The sequence below is a fragment of the Syngnathoides biaculeatus genome, chromosome 2 (assembly GCF_019802595.1).
Source record: "Syngnathoides biaculeatus isolate LvHL_M chromosome 2, ASM1980259v1, whole genome shotgun sequence".
NCBI lineage: Eukaryota > Metazoa > Chordata > Actinopteri > Syngnathiformes > Syngnathidae > Syngnathoides > Syngnathoides biaculeatus.
In genome coordinates this window covers 32,832,990-32,856,902 of record NC_084641.1, presented here as the reverse complement: position 1 = coordinate 32,856,902, position 23,913 = coordinate 32,832,990, and the positions used below count along the sequence as shown (strand labels likewise).

General features: G+C 40.2%; 1 protein-coding gene across 10 annotated transcripts in view; it reads right to left on the bottom strand.

Annotated features, from left to right (window-relative positions):
- LOC133490858 (plexin-A1-like) overlaps positions 1–23,913 on the bottom strand; it is a 225,093-nt gene that overhangs the window by 188,438 nt on the left and 12,742 nt on the right. For all 10 annotated transcript variants that reach the window (XR_009792303.1, XR_009792305.1, XM_061801434.1 and 7 more), the window contains exon 2: positions 8,136–9,427. Coding sequence is in view for 8 of the 10 variants with exons in the window: in XM_061801434.1 (XP_061657418.1) it covers positions 8,136–9,290 (1,155 nt within the window). In the remaining 2 variants the exon portion in view is untranslated. The remainder of the gene's footprint in view (positions 1–8,135; positions 9,428–23,913) is intronic.

Below are 23,913 nucleotides of genomic sequence, written 5' to 3'. Positions count from 1 at the left end.
GTTCAAACGTCAGTATTTACATTTTTACTACGTGGACTGTAAGTGCAATTTCCACATCCCCTCGTAAACACAATAATACTGTCAGTAATATCAAATGTAAAATTGGCCTGCATGACGTAAACACAGCCAAGGGAGCCATCATATTCCCCACCCAAGAGGCCCAAAGCATGATGTAATGTGGGTGCAGTACAAGACTGAATTCTAATGAGACTGAAGATAAAATAAGAACTACCCAAAAGAACGAAGTAGCAAACAGATCAAAACAAACACCGACATGCACTTTCATACACATAAACACTAGTCAGCTGCAAATAAGTTGGTGCATATAAAAATGCCACAAAAATTCTACTGCAATCCTGGCCAGAAGTGATTAACAGCTCAAAATATTAAGAGTAAATTTAGAAGAGAAGGAAATAATCGAGAGCCAATAATACTGGGCGATAATTTTGTTTGTCTTGTTTTTTTTTTTTTTTTGTTTGCCCCACCAACATCCACAATGCACTTTTTTGAAGATTCACAAAGGAATGATAAAGACAATGCTTCCCAATTACACATACACACAGAGGAAAAGATTGCAGTTCCTGAATAGGCCTAATTTGAGATTCTGAGTGGATAACGTTGCAGTCGGGTCTGCCCGCTTAAAGACCAGTTGAACTGGATGGCAGCCCACACCCTGCTAAGGTCACCTAGCACTTTAACTCCCAGCAGGGCAACAATGGCCTCTTTGCAAATGACGAGGAGCCAGTTGGGACTCAGCAGCAATTTGAGCCATACCCATTTAAGGCGGTCACTTTAAAGACCTCTGAATTCAAAATCTGGTGTCAAAAACATTGGTATCCGACCAACATTTTGTTGACCATATTTAATTGGTTGAAAAAAAATAATACTTGCTGAGATGCTTGCAATAGAAATCTTATTTGAAAGCTATAATTCATTCAAACTGTGGACCAAAAAAGGCATTGCAATATATGTTATATTTTAGAAATGTGTATGTATGTATCAAACTTGGAACCATTTGGGAGGGGCAATGGGAGTCCATTGAAATTCTACCTTGTATGGAGTGCTCAAGATACAGTTAATAAATCCACCCGCCTTATATTCAGCTTCTTATCAATTTCTCTGTACAATTTGGAGAATGTTGGTGATAATTCAACTCAATTGTAGTTCGTTTTTTTGTAAATTAAGTGTTTTAAATGCACAGTGTGCATTGGTTCATACTACTAACAAATCCCATTTTAATTAGTGGCTGACATTTAAAATACCGTAATTTCTGGACTACAAGCCACACGTGTTTATATGACCATTTGCCCACATTGAAACACGAGATATTTACAAAAATGACAGTAAACAGAAAGAGTTTTCAAAGTTTTAATAATATACCATTAGCTTTTCTTTCCAAACAGGGCCCGTGACGTGGCAGTAAAACAGCAGCAATATGGTAGAAACAGAGCACTAACAGGGTGGCTAAAAAAACATACTGGTAAATGTCACTGAGATGCGGCAGTAACACAGCAGCAACACCTTTCAATCCACCTGCTTCTATTACCACTGAAAGTTTTTTTTTCATCTTTTTACATTGCTCCAGTTCTTCCCACTGCCGTTTCCAGCATATCACCATCAATTCATTTATGCCAAGTTTACGTGCAGCAGCTCTGTTTCCTTCTTTATCGGCCAGTTCAATTGCTTTTAGTTTGAAAGCCGTGTCATATGCATTTCTTTTTGCATTTTCCGTGATGATGGTCTGTTCATGCTTATTTTATTCATGCACAAAGCACGAAGTTACATTAAACTTGCGTCTTCCTCGACACACCTGTCTCACTCTTACCTTTTATGTTCAAGCGCCCCTGCCGGCCGTTAGAAAAAGACGCATAAATTAGCCGCATCATTGCATAAGATGGAGGATTGAAAGCATGTGACAAAAGTCGCAGTTTATAGTCCAGAAATTACGGTACTATTTGGTAGCTCACTATAAAATGGAAAGGAAAGATGGTTGAAAAAATCTGTTTAGGCTGAATTATTTATGACTTTAGCTCGGAACATACGTTACTATTGCATACTGGGAACTTGATGTATGGTTTCCTACTAATTACTATCTTAAGTCTCTTCATTGATAAACAAATATTAGTACAGTATATCTCTCAATCTGCAATCAAGTATAACGGTCAGACTGCAGTATAAGTGACATTGTACAAAACAAAAAATAGTTATAATCAGTTCACTTCTAAAGAGACCTAAATCACTAAACACACCAAAAACAAAGGACTAAACCTTCCCTGTTAACATTTATTAATTTGAGAGGTCACAAACATGGAATGGAATGGATACAAGTAATTAAAATGAGATCCCCTGTGTGTAATAAAAGTGTTACAACTCACTAGAGGGGGAATAATCACCGTCATCTCCTGGTAAAACAAAGGTGTTTTTATGAATCATTTTTCCAAAATATGTTCATTGAGGAGTCAGCCGGAATTCCAAAAGCAGGCTGGCCTTCTAAACGGAGACAATACAACACTGACATTTTTCAATCTCAGAAGCGTAATACGAATGCATCACAAGCGTCATTACTTCTTACAGCGATGCTATGCAGGTGTTTTTATTTGTCCTTGAAAAGTGAAAGACAAAGCCTTATAGCTTTTTGAAATAGCTTAGAAAAAAAATACATTCACTGAAACCTGGCGCAAGGAGAATGCTTGGTTGTTTTCATGGCTTTCCTGCCCCTACAGTTGTAATATGTACTTGTATGTACCTCTGCTGGGCATGCATTTATTGAGAGACAAAAGCATGGTCAAATGCGCTTTAGGAACAAAACGTAATTATGAACCTTGTGTCTGATAATTTATGTATGTTTGTAAACTATTATGAACTGTAAAAGTAAGTTGTAGGTGGTCCACCAATATTAGACCACTAGAGACACTCTTTGAACTGCAACACGAGCTAAACTGACAGCGAAGATAAAAGGGGTTATATATTGGTGTATAAGCCATCCATCTAAAAAAAAGAAAAAAAAAAAGGATGTGGAAATCAGTAGTTTGTTATGCAGTCTTGTGAATATTCTGAGATGATGCTAAGTGAAATCTACATTTAACTGTTATTTTCATTGCTTGCAGTGTATAAAAATAGTGGGATTTCTGCAGCTGCCTACAAGTGTCTAATTACACAACCAAGTAAATCTCTTGTGAACTATTTAAAAAAAAATGTGAGCAAGCCGTTCTTAATTTTGTAAGACTGTGTCATTAAATGTTGGGAAACTTGACTTAACTGTCATCGTAAGATGCTCTATCCATGTCTTGGCAACAATCCAAGTACAAAGGCTACAACGTAGGGTTTGAACTGATTTATCAATTGGTTGGCAAATCGACTCCCACTCCGCACCAGTGTTTAATGCGTAGGACTGTAGAGTGCTGAAAACATATTAATGATGTTATACAGTCAATGAATAAACTCAACTTGAATGATATTACAGTCACCTATGAAAAAAAAAAAATCTTTAGTCTTCAACCCCAGTACAAAGCGTGCTGCAATTGTTGATCTTTGGGGTATTTTGACAAAAGCATTTTACAGACTGGCAGCTATTTTGAATTGTTGAATCACCAGTTTGTGTCCATCCATCCATTCATTTTCTTTGCCGCTTATCCTCACGAGGGTTGCGGGGAGTGCTGGAGCCTATCTCAGCTGTCAACGGGCAAGAGCCAGGTACACCCTGAACTGGTTGCTCACCAATCACAGGGCACACGGAGACAAACAACCACACTCACAAACACACCTAGGGGCAATTTAGAGTGTCCAATTAATGTTGCATGTTTTTGGGATGTGGGAGTAAACCGGAGTGCCCAGAGAAAACCCACGCAGGCACGTGGAGAACATACAAACTCCGCACAGGATTGAACCCGTGTCCTCAGAACTGTTGACTGGCAACCAGTTCAGGGTGTACCCCACCTCCTGCCCGTAAACAGCTGGAATAGGCTGCAGCACTCCCCCGCGACCTTTGTGAGGATAAGCGGCAAAGAAAATGGATGGGTGGGTGGATGGATGGATGGATGGATGGATGGATAGATAGATATAGTGGGTGGCACGGTGGATCAGATGGTAAAGCTTTGGCCTCACATTTCTGAGGTCCCAGGTTCAATTCGCTTCAATTCGGTTGCGGGGAGTGCTGGAGCCTATCTCAGCTGTCAACGGGCAAGAGCCAGGTACACCCTGAACTGGTTGCTCACCAATCACAGGGCACACGGAGACAAACAGTCGCACTCACAATCACACCTCGGGGCAATTTAGAGTGTCCAATTAATGTTTTTAGAATGTGGAAGAAGAAAGCCCAGAGAAAACCCACACGGGCATGGAGAGAACATCCAAACTCCACACAGGCGGGTCCGGGATTGAACACGGGACCTCAGAACTGTAAGGCCAGCGCTTTACCAGCTGCTCCACCATGCTGCCCCTAATTTGTGTCCTTCAAGTAATATATAAGTCTATAAAGTTGAAACACAATGCAACATTATCAAGGAAATATACCCTCTAAAAGCATGTAAGACAATGCAAACAGGGGCATTGTGATGACTTTGACATGTCCTAATACTTTTGCTTTTTTACTTTTGTTTTTTACTGCAAGTAGGGGTGCGTAGTATTGTGGTAAACTGTTGAACTTTTGGCTATAACACAAATTTAGACTCAGTTCCAAAAGAGAGTGGGGAAAAAAAGACTACTACGGAGCGTGCACCATGGATCTTTTTAAATTTACATTAGAGAAAACAAAATATTCAACTCTTTTATTTTAAAATATTACCAATATTATTTGTGTTTGTTTGCAGTATTTTGCACCATAGAGTTGTGAGTTTTAATTTTGAGTTGTGACATCATTTCAAATGACTATTATTTAAAAAATAGATTGATATATATCGTTTGGGTTTTTTAATCATTAATCTACCTTTGGTGGTGGACAATATAACCATTTCAGAAGCACTTCATATTATAATTCTTGGATTTAATTTTAAATTGTGATTTATGTTATCACTGTTACGTTATAAAATTTTTCCATGATGTTTTGCTGGGGACCCATCCGAACTTTAAGTCATACTTGAAGTGGAAGCTTAATCTCCAAGTAGCGCCAACACATTTGCAAACTGATCAAAGTAAAAGTACAGCACATCTTGATTACATTTGATGGCGGCCAGGTTGAGAAGAAGTTGAATTTCCGTCCAAGTAAACGCGACCTTGTCTCTCAAAATGCCCCCGCTTGAAAGTTTCCACCTGACACGACGAGAGAGGCAACGAGCTGTCGAACTCACACTCTCGTCAGGAAACACTGAACATGCCTTTAAGATGATAAATTCATCACAACCGCATCCCAGAGCGAGTGCCTCTGACACGACCTTGATCGATTGCAGGCAAAACGACAGATGGCCATAAAGGACAATCATGTAACTGTAAGCTCATTTGCATAATTGCAAGCACACAAGTACACTTCAGACTACAAGGCCACATGCTGCTAGTGCATCGCCAATGGGTTTGTGACAGAGATGTAAAGCTTTTAATTGCCCTGTGTCAGCCATGACACACTTCAAATGTAAATGAAATCAGCAAGAATGTTCTGAAGGGATGAAGTGAATGTGCCACATGCAGCAGAGTGGGGTATATCACCCAAATAAAAAAGCACTTTCAACTCAATTATAGCTCTCGAATGCAGGTAGAAAGGCCTCAAAGAGTTTTTCTTTTTTTTTGCACTGAAGAACAGAAAGGTGTTACTCATAAAAACATCACAACTATATTCTACAGTAAATGTGTTAAGATGGTTTACAAATGCAGGTGCAGAAAAATAAAAATATTATGGCTGTGATTTTATTTTCTTCTTTTTTAATCAGAAAAATATTATGATTCAAAAAAGTACATTTAAAAAAAAAGAGTTATGAAGTGAAATAAATTTCATAATCAAACAGTAGCGTTACATTGTATATACTATATAACTCTTCAACATGTTTCTCCAAAGACTACCTGCAGCAACGCAAAGCTATACTGGTGTTGGCACACCCTGCAGTAGAGCAGTGGCTCATTTGCATGAAACAGGATCACACCCCCCAAGACACACACACACACCCACACAGACCCACAAACACGGGCACAAGTGACACCTGGGCCTTTTTAATTTTGTGGCCAAAACTGCATAATATGAATCCTGACATGCTCACCTATTTTACATTCAATCCCTCATCCTGTTCTCCCCGCTTTATCTCAACAATAATTCAGCAGTTGTACCCTCTTCCCCTTCGATATCCCTCTCTATCAACTTCCTTTCAGTCTCCATCAATCCACTCCCCTCTTTCATTGCATCAGCTGTTCTCTCTCCGCGTTGTGTTTTCAGATCACTTTCCAGCACCGGCTTACACACTAAGTCACTCTTTAGCTCATCAGTCAGCGGAAAGTCAAGACGAGGTCAGAGCGAGTTGGTGGAAGAGCGAGGGGGCTGCGGGGGCAGCGGCACGTGGGTATGGCGCACAAAAGGAGCAGAACTGGAGATATGGATGATGCTTAAGTTGACAATATTCAAGATAGAAGAGGTCAAGGGATGAATTGGCGAGGTCAAAAACTGGCGACAGTACAATGGGACAACGGGCGAAATGAAAGAAATCTTTGAGCAAATAATGAGGCTGGATTGGAAGACACTATAGAGACTGAGGGCAAGAAGTGCAAAGGAGGAAGATGACGATGGGAACAGAGAGGTGGAGAGTAGTTCAGAGATTTATAGCAGGCTGTTACAGAGAATCGACTGAATAACAGGAGGTGAGACCAGTTGAATAATTCATGAGGATACAGGGCACTCATAATGTTCATCTATGAGGAAAGGAGGAGATAAACCCATGCCAAAATGTGAATTGGCTGAATTATTACTACTACAAATGACACTTTAGTGAATTTCCTTCCCAGACCTTCCATTAGGATTCCAAGGAGGCTGTTTAACATTTTGCAGGATTTAGAATAATGAAAGTCATTTGTTAAACACTATTACTGTGTGTGGACACAAAAACTAATATTGTATGGGTGAAGGATTTTGGTTAAAATCTTTCAAAGGTTATTGAACTAGATTGAGTGATCAGGTGTTTCAGAATTGTGAACGTCCGTCAATTTGCGATTCACCATTCAAAAACTCACTTGTTCAAAAAAATTGACAAAGGAAGGGATCTCGACATTGCCAAAATTCTTTTCTTGGACTAAAATTACTGCACAAAAGTGAGACAGATCAATGGACATTTACAATCATGAGCCAAATTCTGTTTTTTTGTACTGTATGAATTTGTGTTGTTCCAGAAGGGAATGTAATACACTTTTTTCAGTGTCAAAATGAAAATTTCCAATTACAATTAACATATTTGTAGTGCGCAGATTAAAAGGTATTTCCTGACATATTTTTCTTTTCTACCATAACCTGAAGATGTTTGCACTAACACTTGTGTTTGGAGCTGTTTATCATGGCCTCCACCTTGAATCTGGCTCAATCTCCAGCTGAAAATAAAAAACAGCCCCTGTTTATAATGCCGCTATCACCATGGTTCACTGTAGGTAATGAGTATATATGTATATATATATATATATATATATATATATATATATATATATATATATATATACATACATAGTTTTATATTTTTTTTATGATGATAATGAGCAGTGTTGTGTTTGTGAAAGACATCTGGACTACTTAAGGTCAAAAGTTCCTTTTATTTTTCAAATTGAGTTGTACTAGAAGATACAAAAAAAGTTGTACTTGTATTAAGTTGTATTGAGTTGTTGTATAAGTCAATTTAGAGTTGGAAATATTCTGAATAGTTTTTGTCTCATTTTATTATAGCACAAAAACCTGACATTTGAACAGCGGTGGTAGTTTTTCATCCACTGTAGTACTAAGCATTTACAGGAGAGAAATGTTTAAGATATCTGATATGTCTTCCATTTACAATTCGTACAACTGCAAAAAAAAACCAACAAAAAAAAACCTGTATTCCAAACACTGCTTCGAGACGTGACCACTACATTGGTGTTGTACGACCTCTACTAAGCCGACACAGCAACCAAGAAACAGCTTGATCAAACAAAAACGTGTATGCAGTTGCAAACACAAACTGCTGAAAGGATCACAAACGTACCGAGTTGATGCAGGACAGCTCCTTGTTGAGCAACCAGGGCAGGGAGAGTATGCCTACTCCACTGTAGCACGACTGAATCCTTATTTTAATCTTCTCCTTTATCTGTCTCATTGTGAACAGGCACAAAGCTGTCTCCTTGGGTGGTTTGGCTCTGTTCTTCTGGCCCTGAGCAAACACAGCAAATAGAACCTGTTCGTGCTCTTGAATACCGAGCGATTGAGCCAAACGGGACCCCGGTTGAGCCAAATAAGCGTCCTGGATCAGGCGATACTCCACTCCATCCTTAGTGCAGCCGATGGGGAACTCAATGTAGGAGTAGAACTTGGGATCGTCCACACAAAGCCGTACAATCTTTGAGGTGAAAAACTGTTCACTGCCAGCATCAGGTGAAGTGAGTTTAGTGTCAAGTTGTAATGTCAGATAATAGACAAACTGCTCACTGTTGAAGCCATAGATGTAGTAGATATCAAATGCCGGGAATTTGGAGAGTGTGTCTGATGGAATTTTCAGCTGCGAGGATACAAACTCATCCTGGTAGACAAAGCTGAACATGTCGGCATTCTCCTCGTTGGACATTAATTTGCGACTCGACAGAGTTGGAAAGTACTCTGACTTCCCATCGATGGGAGTGCCAACAAAAAGTTTCCCACCCCCGCCAAAAGCATCTGGGTAGATGACTACCCCAGACATGGTGCTTGCCTCAGCAACACTGGATAGATAATGCTCCTTACGGTGGTGGGGTTCGCCGAGTTTGAATAAATCATCCAGACGGAGGAACTGGCAAATTCCCTGGGAAGTACTCCCACAGGCAATTAAGCGGTTGTGGACATCATCAAGCAGCAGAAGTTTATTTATATTGGGAGTCTGCACTAGCTCATGGGGGCACGACTGGACACCAGGCGGAGGGTAACACCGAGGATTGTCTGTCACAGGACCAGTAACGTGGCTTCGGAGCTTGGTGAGGTTGCTCGACAGCTTGTAGATCCAGTTGATGGCTCCAAGGTAAATCTCTCCTGATTTATTATGGACCACCAAATGTGTCAGCCCCCCTTCTGGTGGGGAGAAAGACATGAGAGGGGCAACGGAAAGAGAACAGGAGGTCATGGACAGGGGGAGGAGCAGGAGGAAAATGTTGAAAACGACAGGTGAAGGCATGACTGTGATGAAAAGGGAGGCTTTAGAGTTTTGTTCTGTCTCTCTCAGGTGTTTAATCCACTTCCAGCTTTTCAGAGAACTAGGGCAGCCCTGCTCTTTTGCTTTTTTGGCTCCTCTTCAACTTTGTCCGCCTCCAGCTATGAGAATGAGAAACAAAGCATAACCATTGTCAAAGAATATCATAAGATGTCCTCATCACAGTTTTAAATAAAGTCATACATTTGTTACTGTCGAAGAAAAGAAGATAATAAATGATGCAGCATTCCAAAGAACAGTTTCTACTCAAAGTAACTATATTTTAACAGCAACATAATCCATACATACTATAACATTATCTTTAGTTTTCTTCTTTTTGAGTAGCAGGCAAAGTATGGGATAATTATTTGAGGGTATTGCCAGCCAATACAAAAACTCAACTAAAACTATTCTCTAAAAAACTGCATAGCCTCTTCCATCTCTTCTACGCCATTATGGAAAGCCATCCTCCATAATGATCTCGAAAACAGTTGATCCTCACAAGGGTCAAGTTAAGTGCCATGTGTCTCACCCAGCTAACTTCGGGCAGGGGCAGTGTACACCCTGGACTGGTTGCCAGCCAATCGCAGGGGACATGGAGACAGACAACAGTTGCAGTCACAATCACACCACGGGGCAATTAAGAGTATCCAATTAATGCATGTTTTGCGGCTGTGGTGGGAAACCGAAGGGCCAGGGGAAAACCCGCACAAGGATGAAAAGTACTTCAACGAGTCATCATACAATCGTCAATAACCATTGCATCAATGAACTTACAAGTTGGACACAAAACAAACAAGAGGAAACAAATGATCTTAGACTCCACCCACCAAGAGCATCACATCTTTCAACCTTTTCCTGTACAGAGCTCTCTCCCCCAGAACAACCTGTTTCAACAACAGCTTTCCAACACAATAATAAGACAATAAATTCTCCACAGTCAGTTTAATTCCCTTCAGATCTCCATATTTACAGGGTGCCTAACTGTTTACGCCGTTTTTATATTTTGTGTTGTGTGTTTAGTTGTGTGTTTACAAAAGGAGTTAATGTATAGGCAGAGGTTTACAGATAGGGTGTTGCACAATTTTCGCAGTGTGGTCATTAAAAAAAAAGAAAGAAAAAAGCAATCTCTGAGTCTGAATGGGAATCTACAGTATATCCAGAAAGGGAAGAACAAAGAATATTCTTCTGATTATGGAGATGATTAAATTGAGTCATTTCTGACATTTGTTTAAGGAAAATGTTCACTCACAGCACCCTGTTTGGTGTTATTGTTGAATTGTCAGGTGACTATGATGTCAAAATATTGAAGTAGCTAACACAACTACTGTACAACAGACCTCACCATTCACAATCCACGATATGTGGAACATCTCAGGAACGAGATCGCTCACTCCCTTTGTATGCTATCGAGCGTGACCAAGGTTTGCAGACCTTGTTTGAATCCTGGCTAGTTTTCTTTATGGCTGATGTCGTCTGACAAAAGTTAAATGATTGTACACCAATTATTTATAGAAATACAATATAATAGATGTAAAAAATGAAGCCGAAATATCAAAAACATCGTAACCTTTCGTGGCTCTGTAGTGACATCTTGAGTGTAGAAAAATATTTACTGTAGCTGTAGACGTTGAAAGACCCTACAGTTGCTTTGTCACGGTCCCCTTTGTCATTCACCTGAACCGGGAGGCAGTGCTCAGGCCTGTTTAACCAAATATGGAAGTAGGTTGGGCATATGCTGGACTGTGCCAAGGTCAGATGAATGGCCTCGAATAGCGTTTCCTCGAAATTTGGCTGGAAATTATTTCAAACCCGCTCCCCAAAGTTAATTTCATAAATTCCTCAAGCTAAAGGCTTCTCAGGCGTAACATCTCTTTTCTCACTCGCTGCTTCCCATTCGCTACATCATTACATTCCCCTCTCTCTCTCTCTTCCCTTCAGACACTTCACTCCGTCAATAGTGTCTTTCATCCCAGGGCCAGTCATGATTACAGTGGTCCAGAGCACCACGCTGTTGCCAATCCCATCAGAACAATACAGACCCTGTTTAGTGTCCCTGACACACACCCAGACAAAATGTGAGCAGACTACACATACTCGGAGTGTGTGGTCGGGAGCATCTTTTCACAATCACGCACTGATCCCACTGACTCCATGGTCCTCCAATGGCGACCAACTCAATCATAGGCTCATGGGGACATTACGACACGGCCCACACACTCACACAGATGTGTGTGCACATGAAAACATGCGTGATAATCACCCACACGTCTTTGTGCGTTCACAAAATCAGAACACGAGGGAATTGCTGGTTTGGAAAAATAATCAAAAGGACAGCTATTTTCATCATCTTGTTCTTCACTAATTCTATAAATAAGTGAAAACGGAACACACGTGCAGAAGAAGATGATGTGAGGAATCGTTTGACAAAACTGGGACAAGAAGATGAAGAGGAAACTGAAATGTCTATGAAGTGGAACAAAAGTTTTTAATTTAAAAGTTGTTCTTTAATGTCAAAATTAGACCACAGAGTGTATAGAGTTTAAGGGAGTATTTATATGAATTTGTTAAAAGTTGCAGAGAAAATGGGACAAAAAGGGGACAATAATTGCATGTAATGGATTATTCCAAATAATAAAGAAATACAATTCTAATATCATAGATTATATACCAACTAAATATAATGAATGTTGTGTCCACCATGGCAGTGGTGTTAATGTTACTATTTTAATAACAATTTGTTTTACAAAGCTAAACGACATTTCTAGTGTGAAAATACTGTAGTTTAACAATTTCTATGACACAAGTTCTGATTTTAACTCCAAAATAGAGTTTAAAAAAAAAAACAACCCAAGGCCCCTTTGAGTTGGACCTGATTTACCTGTGATTTCGAAAATATTCAAGAGATCCCCTCCCTAAAGATTCATAAATGATTTCTTGAAAGTATTCAATTAAAAATGTGAGTGATGTATCTGATTTCCAACTTTAAACTGTTCTTTTTGTGCATAAGAGGACATGCGGCAGGTCACCTGACACGTTCCATACAGTTGAAGTCTGTTCAGTGTTGATTAAAAGCTGCCGGCAAGTCTCTGACCTTAGCCAAACACTTAAACTCATTTATACAAAGCACTTTTTCAGCATGAAGCTCACATCTCTTGCTTACGTACAGCAATCACTGGGAACATGCGGGTGGATATCATGCCTACATCTCATCATGTTTGCTAAACCACACATACAAATATCAGTCCATGTATACACACTGATCAACACAAATCAATTTAATCAGCATTTCCACAGTTAAAAAAAAATGTCGTGGGAAGCATTAATGGATTGGATTTTTTCACTCCCCATTCTGTTGTGGCTTGAATGTGAAATTCCTGCATGGATTGAACTGTATTTGCCTCTTAGCGAGTCTTCTGTTTTGGGTCATTTGGAATGTGAATGATGTAAAAATACTCTGAAGCTTGCAACACATGATCAGCACCATGATAAATAAACGACACTGATGAGAACTGCCACTCAAAGCCTCAATGCTTCTGTTATATGAAACCCTCTGTTCACTGTATGCGTCATGGACTACTTGTACGGGCTTCTTACTTGAATGCAATTAAAACAATATTGTATTCCGAATGAGTCTGATTGTTCATATTTAACACCAAGGAACTTGCAACAGATGGTATCAAAGTTAAAGTCACAGCAGAGGCCAGATGAGGATAACAGAGAGGATACAAGAGCAGGCACAGGAAGGGTACAGACACTTGAACGTGAGGAGATTTTTATTTGGAATCCATTTTTGAAAAGGCATTTTGACTAGCTGCTAATATGGCTGGATGGAGTCAACTCACAGCCTCCACTTCTGGCTCTCAGGATGAGAGAAGGAATAGAGGGGGAATTTGTTGAATAGATACACAGTCACACAAGCCTCCGGCAAACCAAGTAATCTAATTTGTACTTTTGTCCAGCATGTTTAAATATACTACTGATCCATCCATCCATTTTCAGTACCGCTTGTTGCCCTACTCTTCAGGGTCACGTAGGAGCTGAAGCCTATCCCAACTGAATGTGGGGCAAAATGCAGATACACATTAGAATGGTTGCCTGACAATCACAAGGCGTATAAAAAGACAACTGGACACACTACCATTCACACTGGGAACTGAGTCATGCTGCCTGCACAGACGTCAGATGAGTGAATTACAGTACACTGTCTGTGATCATTTACTTGATGTATGTGCCAAGCTGCTACTTTTATGGTCAAAGTATTCACAAAAATATGTTGAAAAGAGGTAATATGATGGAAGGCAGAATTCTAATGACACTCTGAGGACCAGGGTTGAAATCCCAGCCCTGCCTGTGTGGAGTTTGCATGTTCTCCTGTGATTGCATGGGTTTTCTCCGGGCACTACGGTTTCCTCCCACATCCCAAAAACATACATTCATTGGCGACTCTAAATTGCCCCCAGGTGTGATTGTGAGTGTGACTGTTGTCTGTCTCCATGTGCCCTGCGATAGACTGGCAACCAGTTCAGGATGTACCCTGCCTCCTGCCTGTTGATACGAACGAGTCTGTTCTCGAAGGATTTAGGCTAGGTACAAATATAGTGCACTTGTCTGTCCAGCCATCCATTTTCTTTACTTTTTATCCTGTTGAGAGTCATGTTGGGAGCTGAATTTATTCCCAGCTCACTTCAGCCGAAACACAGACTAAACGCAAGAGCAGAGCAGAAGCTTTGGGGCCTTGACTGGGAATCTGCTACATTGAATCTAAAAGATGACAGCAGACATTAAAAACAGGTATGTGACTGATTTTACTAATGATGGCTATCATCGCTGCCTGGTGGAATCCTGACATCTCCAAAAATATTACTTTTGAGAAAATCCAATCAAACGCCATCATGCTTATTACAATGTTATTATTCCTTAAATTATCATCTTGTGTGCAACTAAATCAACAAAAAAGTCCCATTAATAAATTGCTAATTTTATTGGAGTGTTTTTAAGTCACATTTTTGTCCTTTACCAAATATGTTCTGGAAGAAGTCTACAAATTATATCATCATATTCCATAACCCCCCCCCTCCCCGTTTGATCATGACTCCTTTTTAAGATGGATAAGTAGTTTTGAACAGAAGTCAAGGGAAAAAAAGTGTCTGGAAAGATTTTTCAGGTCAAGTAAAATTACGTGGAGAGCAGGATCTAGCCCGTGAGACCTTGAGTTTTGACACCTGTGCTGTAGAGCTTTGCATATACAGTACTGCAGTGAGATGATCTGCCTACTTCGGTTCAGTAGTTAAAATCCTCCCACACCCACAAAAATGTTCACTTACCCCCATGATGACAAGTGCGGTCATCTTTAATTCACACAGAGCTGTGTTTCTGAGCGCTAATTATTCGTAATCTGAGCGCGTCTCCCCAACAATGTGCCCGTTCCGTCTGCAAGACCTCCGCCAGCACATGGATTGAAGGACTTAACAGATCCACTTGAATCATTACAGATATAATATGCTTATGTTCACAAATACAATTATACCTTGACAAGTGAGGTACGTTTTTAGCACTGCGCTCTGGATTTACGACATTCACAAAATTCACATTCTCCTTGTGTTGAATAAAAGACATTGTGGACATTTAAAGTTCCTGCAGGTGCTTTGTCCCAGTCTAATTCATTTACCGGTGCCCAGAGGAATCCTTTCACCTGTTTTGCTGAATACTGAAATAGGTTGCTCAAAACCCACATTAAGTATTCTAATCGGCTATGCATTCACAATGAGCAGCCGTCGCTTCAGAAAAGACTTGGAGCTAGAGTGTCACACGCTTGGGTTAAGTGGAAAAACAACTACTGTAGTTGGTGGAGAGATGATAGTCCGCAGTGCCCTTGAGCAGGGCACATCCATCTTAACTTGTGTAGAACTTTTTGTGGCTCTGAATCTCTCCTTGGATGCCCGAAAGTGTTTGATGTGATTCTCTATAAAATGATACAAATTATACAGGTGAAACAAAGTGGAATTTCCCATACGATATTTAATTAGTATAAGAAATAAAAATCAGAACATTGGATGTTGAGAAAGAGTATGAATAACTTTAACACAGGGTTTTGCCACTTTTGTTATTTGTATTGTTACTTTTGTAATCTTATATGATTCCCAGTTTATTTTAACTAAAATTGCAAGCAGTCGGAATCATTCTGGAATAAACAGCCTCCAGGCATTATAGTCGTGCAAAAACAACAAATGTAGAGGCCACCTCAGACTTTAAATTCACAATTTATGAGTGGTATTGAGCGGCTGATGACGTGGTTTGCATCCTTAATTTAAATGTCAACAGCAACTTTTGTTCACATTAGGGTTTCTGCGCCTTTGTTGTAACAAACATTTTTATCCACCAACTGGTACTTCAGAAAATACTTCCCATCCACTTGTTTTGGTAAAAATGTATTTTCCAAATGACAAGTGATGGGCTTGATATTTGGGCTTGTGTTTTTTTTTTTTTTGGAGTAGGCTTAAAATTCTGCACTGTGACCACTGTCCATGTGTGCCTTTGACGGTGGTTTAAAGGTAAAATGCACATCACCGCTTTCGGGGGGCTGCTGGGGCAAAACTAAATTTGTTTCGTTAGTTATTGCCTCTTTATTGAAAAATTACCAATGTAAAATTGAGTGCATTAAAAATGTGCAGACAAACCTTAAATACAAGAATACCTCCCACAAGAGTATGGAAAGGAGTTTGTGTGCATAACCAAACTCATGAATGTCTGGGTGTGTGCGTGGGTGTGTGCATTTGAGTGTGTGTGTGTGTGTGTGTGTGTGTGGTGTGTGTGTGTGTAGAGTCTCAAAAGCAGGGACCCCGGAGCTAAAGCCCTTTAGCAGGCCTTTAAGTGCTTGAATAGTCCAAAACCACACTTCTTTATCAGGGAATTTGGCGCAGATAATCGAAGCTGGCTCCCAACCACAGAACATCAATTTTACAGCTTAAGAAAATGAGAGGGAGTGAGCAGAGAAGGACGGAGTAGGGGGGGACAGATTGGGGATTGGCGATTGAGGGGGTGGGCGGCGGGGTGTGAAAGAAATCGCACTGCCTATTATTCTGAGCCTGAATTAGGAAAAGCTCTGCTTGTATGTTTGTAAATGTAAAGGAAGAAAAGAGCATACACTAACTAAAGTACTGAATAAAAATCTGAAATGGTGTGAAAATCAAGTGGCTCCTATGTGGACGCTTGAGGACTGCATCCCATCCGTTTTTATAGTTGAGTTGCATGAGAAGCCTGTTTTATGATGGTGGCAGCGGTGGCTGTAAAGTGAGCTGTCAGTACAAATGTTCAGCCACCATTAGGAGAACAAAGACGTAAACAAAGTAATTTGACAACGGTTGGTCCGCGAGACATTGGAGCCGAGCCGCTTTAACGAGCAATATCTTTCTGGTTTTACGACATCAGATTAAATCACGTGAGCGCGGTGAGAATAATCTACAGTACATTGTGATACAAAAAAGCAATAATAAGATTGCAGATATAAAATGGATGACGTACTGATATGTACAAGAAGATAGAAGTACCACAACTATTAAGTGATCTCCTCTGCAGAGGACGTATTGTTACATCTGTTATAAATTACCGGAAAAAAACATACTTGTCCCAGTTTTGACCTCAGCCGTCTTGTGTCAGATGGTTTAATTACGCATGTTAGAACCACTTAATTTCTTTATATTCTCTTTTAATATTATATTTTACAATACAGTCCTATTTGTCTTTGTTAAAATGTGACCCAAAAAATTATAGCTGTGTGTGTGGAACAGGGTCTTTCACTTCATTTCAATGGGGAATATAGAATAACACAGTGGAATGGAGTTCGGCACCTATAAACACAGCTCACTGTGGATTGTTTTTCCTTTTTTTTCTGAAATATTTTTCACTTTTTTGATGGTTGTTTTTTTTCCCCTCCTATTAAAAACGTTTTTTTCAATTTCAATGCAGTTGTAATGGGTTTCAAATATCCGCAGATTTTCACACTCCCTATTCCCCACATATGTCAGGGGTTCACTGTCTGAGTAAATATGACTAAAATCAGGTTTTGTCTTTTTTCATTACCTTACCTTGGGCCTATTTATGTTTTAGGTCCAGATGCTGCAATATTTTAGTCCACTGGTGAAAGTTGAATGTTCTTCTTTCAAATTGTGAAAACAATGGGGATTGGGGGCACCTAATTTGGCTAAATCCTGCAAAAAAAAAAATTTGACGTGAAAAGATATCTGCCCAGAGGCAATAAAAATATTAATAAAAGCATATTTGCAATGCCCAAAACCAATATGTGCTGTGCATCAGAGGCTTGGAATACATGGACATTTGCTGCAGATGGATTTGGTGTTGGGTATTAGTAAATAAATAAGTCAAATGAATTGAACATTTTTGGGAGGGAATATTATTTGAACACTTGTTGGAATAGTGAATAAGATAATCAATTCTAAAGAATATTCAATAGTGACAGCCCTAAAAACATGCATCTTTTGTTCATTCAAACCTCAAGCTAGCTGGTGACCAGTCCAGTCCAGGTTGTAGCCCCAAAGTCATCTGGGACATCTCCAGCTAACTTGCGACGTAAATGAGGACAAGCATGAGAAAAAAAAAAAATCGACCTAAATGAGGACAAGCACGAGAGAAAATGGATGGACTGATGTTTCGTGACCCCTGAATTTTTTTTTTTTTTAATCAAAAATTATCAGCCACACTACAACACCCACAAAGAACTCTCTTGAAGCGGGAAATTTTTCCAGTCTTCCAGCCCCTACTCGATTAGTTGAGCACAAACTCGGACCGGAAAAGATAATTTCCCTGCAAGGGGACGAAGAATAAAGGATCACAGTACTGACAGGAACCCTTTGTAACAATAAAATAACGGGAGTTGTCGTCAGCAGGACTCATCACGAGTACCCAGCATTAACACAAAAAAACATGCACACGTTGACAGAGATTATTTCCGCATTAAGTCAACAGTTTTACAAACCAAATTTTTTTTTTCCCACTTTGTTTTCAATGAGAATTAAGTTGCTCAGCGCTCACGCGCGTCCAATGTGGCAAACAGACGTTTAACTGCAGGTTAGCTATTTATGTACCTTTACAGTGATTTAGGTAGCTATTTATTTCTAATCTCTTTGCAAAGCCTGTATGTCAACATAGAGCTTTCTTCAGCATATCCTGCATTCATCTGATTATATGATCAAATGCTGTTGAGCACGTACACGCCAATGGATTCAACACACACACACGCACACGCGCACACACACAGAGGAGATAACATAACTGCTCTTTCAGATGCCTTAACACAGTTGCCAAGTCATATTACACTTGATTAAACAGTGTCGCTCCAATCGGGCCCTCGCACACCTACACATGCACACAAATACATATGCATACCTTCAGGCAAGATGAGGCATACATAACACATACTCATCCTCACAAATTTGGCTAAATATGTCTTCATGTGCATCAAACGGAGGACAGTGTGTCTGTGTGTGTGTGTGTGTGTGTGTGTGTGTGTGTGTGTGTGTGTGTGTGGTGTGTGTGTGTGTGTGTGTGTGTGTGTGTGTGGAGGGGAGGGGGGTGGAATTGTGTGTGCGTGTGCGCACGTACGACAATGTCTCGGGGTTGGAATGCATGTGTCATCTATTCGTATGTCATAGCTACTCCGATGTGACCTTTAAACACAGATATTTTCTTCCCGGCCTGCAAGCAACACTGCTAACACAATTACACTGGGCTAATGAACAGAGGACCCTGACATGCACACACAGACACACACTTTCCTTCATGCATATCAATCTCCTCGCAAAGGCTACATTTGCATCTTCAATATAAATGAAAGTGCTTATTAAAGTTCATGCTGATGTTAAAATCAGATTGACTAAATCCAGAGTGTTTAACCTATCACACCCCTTCCTGTTCCTCGCTGCTCTTAAATCCAACCACATTTTCTTTTCTTGTATCTTTGCATGAGGTAAAGGCCACTAAATCAATTTAATATTGTCCTAATTTATTGATGCTCCATTGAGGAACACCTCCATCTTCCTATTTTGATCAGCAATAGTTTACAGTAATGGATGGAAATCAGTACTTTTATATTACAGGTTTAATTCTCATAGATGTGCTATAAATTTCCATTTAAAGAAGACAAAACATAACAAAAGAATGGTTTGAAGAAAATATGTATGGAAACAAGGGAATCAATAATGGTGTAGTAGTACTTTGCTACGGGGACCGTGGGATCCATTCCCGCTCAGTTACCGGTGTCGAGATCTGCCCTGCAAGTGACTAGCGACCAATTCAGTATGTAGTCCGCCTTTCGACCGAAGCTAGTCGGGATAGGCTCCAGCTTTCCCGTGAGGCCAAGTGCAATACAATTTTAATGGATAAGATAAATACAGTCATTTAGTTTTGTTTTTACAAATAATGGTAACTTCTCAATTCAGTCTCAGATCTAGATGTAAATAACTGAAAGTAAAATCTGAACGTTTGACCTCTTCTCACAGAACTTCACCTTTTGTACATAAAAAAATCCAACATTCTTGTGATTTGCTGAGGAAACAAAGGCTTTTTTTGTACTGCACTGTATAAAAATCTCACTCAGATAATATTGTATTAATTCCAGTAAGAATATCATAAGAAGGGTCATATTTTTTATGGGTGACACATTTTTATCATTTGCTGGAGTGCAAAGTAAATGCAGTTTGGATGACTTGGCAATACTTTTAACAAAAATGTCATTCGCCATAGTTCAGTTCTGTTGCAAACTTTCTGATGCGGTGGTTTCTTACCGTGCATCAAACTTACAGCATACACCCTCTCATCTACACTACAAACATGCCATATAATTGCTACATGACACTAAATGAACAACATGCCTCGCTCCTATGCTGTAATCCCACTGCTAATAAAAAGTGGAGCCACATACTTGGCACGCGGACACAAGTGTCGAGACACAGAGGAAGAGGGCCGAGAAAACTTGCAATTGGGTGGGAGGTTGCGGCTTGCTGTTGCTGGTTCTGATTAACAATTGTCAGGGCTGATATTATACAAGGCCATTGCCTTGAGGGGCGGGGGGGTTAGAAGGTGTAACCCACCTCTTGTCTCTCAGGCGCCCTTTAGTTGAACTTGACCTCTGACCTCGCTAATTTCCCTATGATGAATGACAAACTATTACAACAGTATCACTGCAGTGTAATCAGCAAATAATTAAAATAATTTATACATGAAACATCACATTTAATGCAAAATTAAAGCAGTTCACGTGTCTTAGCTTGTCTTCGACAGTGTTTCGAATTACACCCTATGTATTTTTAAAGATCTTTTCAAAGCAGTCAGGTTCGGTTCTAAAAAAAAAAAATCATGCAAATGAGCAATTTCTTACCCTCTTGTCTTTTAGGGTGTGCCAAGCTATGTACAGCATCCAGTTACATGGCGCCCGAGGGCAGAACGGTTTTGACTCCCTAATCTGAATTTTTTTTCTGAAAAAAAGTAATCCAAGTGCCCATTTAGATGGTAAACATATCAATTGCGTACTCACTCACTGAGGTGACATTTTGGCACCAAGCCACAAATGATATATAGGCTATGAATTGTGTAATTAGTGGCCAGATCTATGCTTATAGCACATGCAGCTGCCGAAGACAAATACTCTCCTGCGGCGCCATAGTCGGATGAAAATGTAAAACGGCTTGCTTATAGACACATTTTCAAAAACACACGGATCACAAAAGACTTATTTGGTTTCACTTGATAGTTGACCGACTATTTTATACATTCAGTGAAAAAACTCCATTGACACTATGTATACTTTGAAGGTCAAGTGTCTTCCCAATAAACATTCTAAATTAGATATTGTAATGAAAAATACATATAACATTATTCACTTCAATGTCTATACAAAAAAATAAATGTGAATGGAGAGCGCGTCATCCATGCGCAAAGTTGCAGAAGTGTCATTATATGACATCTAAGTGGTCGCCATATTGGCTGAATCCTCTGTACGTGAAGTCACCCGGACATTGGCCAATGAAAACACGCGGTGCACCCTACTATGGGAGACGAACACACCCTTCTGACATGGAAGCTCTTTTTGAAAAAGAGAACACCACACAACCAAATGAAGTTACCAGGGCAGTATTACACTATTGTTTCAAGCCAGATGATATGCAATTACGGCCAAACCCCTCCCCGTCCAATCCACTTCCGGGGCAGAGATAAGCCATCGCGGCTCATCGCAGCCAGTGGGTGTGGCTCATTTTCGGCTCCGAGGTGCCTTAACATAGAGCAGAGTCGTGCTGCTTTAGGGGGTTGTTCATAGCCGCCGCATTACGCGATGAACAACAGCGCTTTACTGTGTTGTCGTCGCACGGGGCTGAGTGAGGCATTGTCGGCTGCATTCTTCAGAGCTGCCGGCGTCCGCAAGCCCGACGCGCAACCTTCTCCGAAGCTTTGACCGGCGAACGCAGCACCTCAGCCGGTGTGGCTCATTTTCGGCGCCGTGGTGGCTTATAATGGAGCCGAGCCGTGGTGCTTTAGGGGGTTGTTCATAGCCGCTGCAATACGTGATGAACAACACATTCGATCTGGGGCGCTTTACGGCGTTGTCGTCGCACGCGGCTGAGTGCTGCATTGTGGCAGCGTTCTTCGGAGCCACCTCCGTCCGCGAGCCCGAACCGCAGCCGTCGCTGGTGAAGCGGACGAATCAGCCTGACCCCGTCCGACGCATTTCGTACGCGGATCTTTTGTTACGCTATCAGAGAGACGATTACGTGGTCCACCCAAACTATTTTTTTTTTAGTAGCTGTATACACACCTACCTGTTATTTGGAACCAACAAAGCTCTCGTCCTCTGCACCCGTGCAATGCATTTTTCACAAGGAACCGGGTCTCTTGCAAACTTATGAAGGGTCAAGCCGTCCTCCCGAGTGTTCAAGCAATGTCCAGCAATGCAACGAGCCGGCATTTTGACTAACATGAAGTTACAAGGAGCTATCTTCCCGGAGGTAAAACTAATCCACTTGAGGGCGGTCCTGTCTTTTATGTCACTCCCTACCTTCTTCTCGAAAAAAAATCCTTCAAGAGGATTTTCATGGCGGGAGTTCAAAAAGCTGTATACGTCAAAATCATGTTTTGTGTCGAAAAAACCCATGGGTCCCTGTCGGCTGCTGTTTTTTCATTAATAACATACTAAACCCTTTAAGAGCACAGAACTCTTGTAATTTTCAAACAGTCTGGGATGCGAGGCTCATAAGCAATATTGAAATCAGAATCAAAATCCGAATCAGCTTTCATTGCCAAATATGTAAGGAATTTGTCTCCGGTAGTCAGTGCCGCCCTGGCACCACATTCAGAACAAAATGTGCTTAGACTGTACTATAATTCAACATTAATATGTTTTTGTTCAATAAAAGAGCTTAATTAAAATAGAAATCACACGGGTTGAAAAACAAAATAACCTACGACCAAAAATAGCTTTGTATTTTTATTTAAGAAATACTTTTCATTGCTCCCTGCAGATACTTTGTTTCCAAAATTCCCTAGCTAGAACTTCTCCTTTAAAAATGTATTTTAAACTTGAATTTCAAGTGTTCCCATTTTCTATACATTAATATTTTTCCTCATTAGCTTTTACTTAACCTTCCGCACTGTATCAATGCTAGTTAACCTCATAATCAGGTCTCCCCTCTTTTAGCAGGAGTTTCGTTCTATTTAAAGTTCCACTGTATTCATTCAAGGCATTCATCCACCGCTGTAATGCAATGTCTTATGTGTAATGAAACACCTTCATTGATGGACATTCAAGGCCCTGACTGCCAAGGTGAGGTTGGAAATAAAGAAGATAACAGGGAGGGGTAGAGGCAATAAATCTTCGAGAGTTCAAGTTTGGTCCACTGCAGTAAACAAATGCAGCGCATTCTTATCCCCACACCTTTATCCTTGGAATAACATTCCTTTCTTTAGGCAACTTTATTATCTAAGTAACACTTAATAAAACATAGAAGAATTACCTAAGATGCTGCCAAACTATTGAGTATTTAATTTCTGAAGCCAATGAATGTTTACTAATAACAACAACCGAGAATTACGCCATTGTTATAGCTGTCCGTTCTGTTATGCTACTTTTTGGACTCATTCACCTCATATTTTCCTTTTCTGTAGCTGATATTCACACACCTTTAAACCTTAAGGCAGCAATAATTTAGATGGGCGGGGGCAGGAATGTGGTCCAGAATTTTGCAGGATGTATGCGTTTCATAAATTATGAACTGCATGAGTTAGCAGTCCTGGTAAATATGAGATCTCCCAGAAACTGTTCATCATTTTGATATTTAGCCTTTTGGTCATTACACCTACAGGAAGAGAAAAGCAAGTTGAACTCATCATTTACAGTTTTCACAGCTTCCACGCTTCTGACAAGACTTTTCACAACATTTAAGACTGTATCTGTGCACATCTTGTCACTGCATCCACAAGAATATTTGTTGAGACTTGTTTGACAGGGTTTAGTTTAGGAATCTCTAGTTCGTCCACACAAAGTGCCTCCAAATGTACGTTTATGGGCGTTGGTTTTTGCACTAGACTAGAACACCCCCTT